Source organism: Etheostoma spectabile, chromosome 14, assembly GCF_008692095.1.
Source record: "Etheostoma spectabile isolate EspeVRDwgs_2016 chromosome 14, UIUC_Espe_1.0, whole genome shotgun sequence".
NCBI classification, from domain to species: domain Eukaryota; kingdom Metazoa; phylum Chordata; class Actinopteri; order Perciformes; family Percidae; genus Etheostoma; species Etheostoma spectabile.
The window spans coordinates 13,504,550-13,510,699 of NC_045746.1; the positions used below are offsets into that span (position 1 = coordinate 13,504,550).

Here is a 6,150-nt window from a genome sequence, read left to right on the forward strand (position 1 = left end):
CCAGGTCATATCACACAATATAATATTAGCGCACACAGTGGAGGAAGTACTCAGATCAAAGTACAAAAATAGTATTAGATTTGCATTCAGGGAATCAAAAGTAACAATAGTCATGCAGCAGAATGGTTTTGTCAGAATTATAATATCATATATTATATTACTGGATGATTATTACTAATGCATGTGAGATGCATTCCAATGTTGCTGCGTGTTGATATGGGGCTAATTGTGAAAAACGTTATACCATAACTAATAACCATATACTATTGGGCTGTTTAATCTGTAACAAATGTGTTTCAATGGGTAAACTGATTAGGTTTTGTATCTAAAATATTTATCTGAAACTACAGCTGTAAGTAAAAAGTGACATTAACAGACAACTTTTTTATGAATAAAAGTAAGAGGAGAAAGGATGTAAAAGACATCGTAACATTTCCAGACTGGGTGTTTCAGAGGCGGGAGGCCCTGAGAGCAAAACGTCCGGTCACCTTTCGTCTCAAACAAGGACTGAAGGACTGTTAATGAAACCTGCCTGAGGAGCTCCCCCTGCTCTTTGCCTGACAGGGGACCAAAAACTCAGTAATTTAGCTAATGTATGAGACTTGGGGTTCCTGAGGGAAGAGAACAAGTACATCACTGGTATGGGATAGGCTGAAGCCTTTTAATCACATCTGACAAGTGAATGGACGTGGAATACATTAGGGGAAAATTCTGCCCTTCTCTTGGTCATATATCTAAAATGATGCCATTTTTTCTTTGCATTTCTCTTTTCTGGACTGTTCTTGGCATGCTGCTCCGCCCAAAGGCTCAGACATACTCGCTGAGTGATTCATTAATTTGGACGGTTTGGTAAAGCAGATCCCTCTTATTCATGCACCCTTACAATGGATTTAAGTCCTCAAAATTAAACACAAAACTTAGTTTTACTTCCTTCCTAAAATATTAGACTGCATAATAAACAAGAACATCTAATCACTTTTGTTTTTAAGAATTTAGTGATTTTTTAAGAGTACAAGTTGACAAAAATACAACTCTGTGACATGTATTGAAAGTAAATGTAATTTGTTACTTCCACCCCTGTTTATTAAACATGATTTTATTAGATTCCTACTGATTCACTAATGCGTAAAAGAACTGCTTTACAGTTAACTAGTTTAATCCAGTGGTTACCAGCCTGGGGGTTAGGCCTACTCACAAAGTCACAAGATCAATCTGAGAGGTCATGAGATAATGAATGGGGTGGGAAAGAAAAAATAACAAAATTCTTCTACACAAATGTCAAATATATGTCAAATATTACATTTTTGACTGAATCTTCACTTTTATGTAAAAATATTGGATTTTGTTTTACCTTTTTTAGGCCTCTGGCAGGCGGGTCTTAGATGACAAGACAGTGAGTGATACGGAAAGCCTGGAAGAAAGCGAGAATGAATGTGAGTTAAGGAGGAAATGTGACACTGCGTACAACTCAAAGGCATATAAAACATTACAAGGGGCCTAAAGTAGACTATTGAATCTTAGAAGTATTCTCAAGGTAACAAAACAAGTAATCTGTAAACAAGTATATCTGTCAAATAAACATTATTTCCCTCAGAAAATGTAGTAGAGTAAAATTATAAAGTAAATACTCAAAGGGCAAGAGTACCTCAAAAAACTTAAGTACAGCCCTTAAGTAAATGTACTGAAAAACAGATAAAGGTAACATAGTAATCAAATTTAGTTCTCGATATAATCAGTCCAAATATGACAGACAAATAAAGCTCAACAAAGAGAAAGAAACAAACAAACAAACAAACACCATACACTTTAAGGTTAGTTTTATCCTTTAGAAGGATAATCATACAAACTATCTATGTTTTTTTCGGATATTTCTTCTTCTGCCATTTCATCCTTGCCTTTAGTTTTTGTAGTATGTCCAGCTGCTGTCATAGTACAGTCCTTTTTATTGGTTTTGATGACGCCCAAATGGGTCATGGGCCATCTGACAGACAGGAAGCAAGATATGAGGAGTCACCTGTGTTCAGGGTGAAGAGTACTGGACAGAGCATACATCTCTCTCAGTGACACAGCAAAGACAGGTGAGTCACGCTTGATACAAGAAGTCTAACAATATTCACCCGCAGATTTATGAGGTGATGTTCAGTTGGGAAATTTGCCCACAGAGCACTTTCAGGATGATGGTGCTGCTGAATGTATATAATATCCTGATGGCAGAGTCATTGGGGTTACAGGAGTTCTTGGACAAAATTATACGACCATGTTAACACAGCGGACACTTTAACCCATAGGCCAACAGCAAGTGGTCAAGGAGTAAGACTGTGATACGAGTGAGATTAGAAAAACACTGAGAGATACAAGGACTCCATGAAGATTGAGGTCAGTGCCACTGGCCTGAACCAGCAGAGGCTGGTGTTAGTAATCACAGGAGTGATTATGGTTGGGATGGTTTTTAGGGACAGGGTCTGGTTAAATGTCACTGATTAAATGTCACCGTGACGGTTATAGAATTGGGCTGTTTCATAGTATTAAGAATATTTTTGTAGGTAGTATCATGGGCATAAAAAAATTAAATTGTGCACTTTTATATCTGTTTACATGCCCTAAGGTTATGTGGGAGAAATTGGTGTTTGCTGTTAAATCATTCTACCCTCAGGCAACTGCAACCCTCCGTGAGCTTGTATTGACAATTACCTTTGCCGTTTATATGTGGAAGATGTCCTTTTCAAAAGAACAGTACTTTTATGACATGTGCTTTTAATACGTGTTCGCCACAATGTCATGAGCAAAATCAGTTAATAAGCCCACAATCCTATTAATTAACACGTCATCGTCAAGTTTATATCTGGTTGATTGGGCCCATTGAGTTAGATTAGTGTTAGCTGGGATTTACCAGGTGGACAACAACTGAAAAACCAAAGCTGGATGAGCTTTGCTTGCATTAGAAATGAATGGTATAAATACTATAAATTCTGAAATACTGCGAATTATTCATTATCAGTGATGACAACCGACACACTGATTTACACACAATGCCTACATTGTACATGGTTAGTGGAGAGTAGGGATTAAATAGCTATCATATATATGGAGAGAAACATTTGATCTTTTTTCAACAACAGGCATTTAAAACCATAGTCAGCATTCTCTAAATTCAAACTAATATGATTGATTTCCGAGTAATTAAACTGTTTTCTGAATTTAAGTTCAACTGGCCAGTGGACAAGCAATGTTAAGTTAAAAAATACTGTAAAGTTATTAGCCTATGAATTAACTAAATAAAATGTTGATAAGCATCGTTCAAACCCAAATTGATCCACTGAGGGGTAATTAACTAGTAATAATGTATTGTTATTGCTGCCTATCTTGGCCAGGATATTCTTGAAAAAGATCATTTTAAATATTTTAAAGCTTTCCTGGGTTAAAAAAGGTTAAGCACATACAATGGCCTGGTTTTGATGAAAATTAGTACTATTGGGACTTATAGGAGATATTTTAGCTTGTCAGTGTTGCACACTGGGTTGTTTACACACATACAGTTGATCAGACTTGTCGGCCAGCCGTGATTGTCTCGTGGTTCGTACTCTGCGTTGTGGCTGCAGCAACCCCGGTTCGAAATCGGGTCACAGCAGCCAATTTTGACACATGGAGAAAGAGAGACGTGAAGACTTTGACCTGTCACCAACTTGACCCTGGCTTCAATCACAGAACATGACAGGAGAATGATACTTTTGGAAAATATGCAGATAGTACCCTACAACCTGGTTTCTTTGGCAAAGACAAAAAGAGCCAAATGAACAAAAAAATTGTGTAATAAATTTAAACATTGGGGGAGAAAAAAATAGCTATTTATCTGTCTCGTAGTTTAATGCATTTCTTATGTATAAACAATATACCAGACTGAGTGGAATCTATGTTTGCTTAGAACCAAGGGATATTTGGTCATCCTTTGAGCTTGTGTAGAAATATTTTTGCCTGGCCTGAACTCCCAGAGGTTAGTGACCTTCTTAAGCACATCAGTGACTAAAGTAGGTCAGGATGGTCCAACAGTGTCTGCTTAAATGTCACTGATCAAATGTCACTGTGACTGTTGTAGGTTTGGCCTGCTCATAGTATTAATAATATTTTACACGTAGAGCAAAGTCATAGAAAATCTTTTGGAATTTTATATCTGTACGCCGGCAGCTCTGACCCAGCGCCGTGATGGGTCTGGAAATGCGACTCTGCCCTAGGGTCATGTGGGAGAGGCTGTTTGTTAAATCATTTTAGCACCAGGAAAGTAGATGAGTTCATGAGCTAGTAGCCTATAACTAGCAGTTATACCAAACTGGGTGGTCAGCCATGATTGTATAGTGGTCAGTACTCTGCGTTGTGACCGCAGCAACCCCGGTTTGCATCCGGGTTACGGCAGCAGATTGGCTGCTTCCATGATACATGCCAAAACACCTTAGTTACCAGTACATATAGATCTCACCCAAAAACCCATCCAAATATTTAGCCTAAAGTCGTTCATTTATCACGACCAACTTGCGTTTGGTCTATCATAACCCCCCAATCCTAACATGTAATTTACTGACAATTGAATTGATAATTTTTTTAAGTGATACAAAAACATATGAACAACGCAAAATGAAGAGAAAAAAAACAGGTAAAAAAAAAAGGAAAGAAAACAAAACAACAGTCGTGAAGTCTCGCGTTATCTCCCCAAATCCCGTATAAGAACTCAACCAGGAAGCGAATGGCGGAAATTTCTATGGGAAATTTAGATCCACCTCACCAGAGCCATAGAGATCACCCTGTACCTCACCACTCACGCTTTCAGCTAGCAGTTTTTAGGTCAGATCCGTTTTTGTCCTGAATGGAGAGGCCAGCCGAGTAGACAGCAGATGCCTCCAGCCCAGAACGGTGGATGATTTCGAAGAAACGATGCCGTCGCGTCTAACTACCCGGCAGGATCGGTAAGGTGTATGGACGGATAGCCTGCTGAGAGAGTCCTGTCACTGACAGCCTGCCACATTAAACACCGGTAGGTTTAACGTTGACATCTGAATTTTACTTTCATTTTAACACTGACGCTCTGTTAAATGAGTTGAGGACCGCAGAGTTCAATAAAACACCAGAAAACAAATCATTTAATCTCGACTGGCAAAACCCTAGAGGAGCAACCATATGGACTTGACAGCTCTTAGAGTTTAAGTAAATTAAAGGTTTAAAATTGCCTCTAGCCTACCTTATTAATCAGATGGTGGTAAATTACTGCCACCATAAAATAACTGGTGGCTATTTACCGTAATCGCTGGCAAATAAATAACTATGTGACAACTCTGCTAGTAACTCGTCAATGTATTCACAGTAAGTCAGATAATGTTAGGCCTATAATCTTGTCACCCACCAACTATTGTTATTTCTAGAGGTCAGGCTGTCTGGATAGTGTAGCTGGATGAGTAAGGTCTGGCATAATGATCTTTAGCAGCAGTGTCCTATTGTTGCTTTGACACAAATACATAAGGTGTTGTTTAATGCATGAAAATCATATTGTCAAACTTATTTCCGAGAAATACAATTTCAGCTTGGGGAAGGCCATTTCCTGTTTCAACATGGCAATGCTAAAAGCAAAGTACATAAAGAAATATTTTAGTTTGCAGTGGAAAACTTGACTGGTTTACACAAAGTCCTGGCCAAACCCCCAAATCTTGTAGTATAGTCTGTTAACGTAGCATAGAGATGGTCTTGGAATGAAATATTTAACAGGCAGGATGACGTTTTGGAAAAACACCATACTACACACCAGCCTTCTATCCATGACTTCTCATTTGCAGACATATGGCCCTGCTCCTCAGCTAACCGAGGGAGACGACGTGAAAAGACGACCAAACTAGCATCATGTTCTTGAAAACATCTTTCACCACTGTGATTGTGGGGGTGTTTGTGGTGTACGTGCTCCACACCTGCTGGGTGATGTACGGGATAGTGTACACTAAACCCTGCGACAGCCCCAAAGGTGACAACTGTATCACACCCTTCTTGGCAGGGAACCCAAAACTACAGGTCAGTAATGTGGAGGGATGGATGGTAGCTCTGCTCATTTTTGATTTTGCGTATGTTGCCAGTAGTATACTGTATAAATGTGTGTGTGTGTGTGTGTGTGTGTGT

General features: G+C 38.8%; 1 protein-coding gene across 1 annotated transcript in view; it reads left to right on the forward strand.

Moving 5' to 3' along the window:
• The first annotated feature begins 4,715 nt into the window (after window positions 1–4,715).
• Window positions 4,716–6,150, forward strand: part of clptm1l (CLPTM1 like) — a 10,988-nt gene continuing 9,553 nt past the window's right edge. Inside the window, exons 1-2 of the mRNA XM_032535629.1 lie at window positions 4,716–5,023; window positions 5,817–6,045. Coding sequence (XP_032391520.1) covers window positions 5,881–6,045 — 165 coding nt within the window. The 5' untranslated portion in view covers window positions 4,716–5,023; window positions 5,817–5,880. The remainder of the gene's footprint in view (window positions 5,024–5,816; window positions 6,046–6,150) is intronic.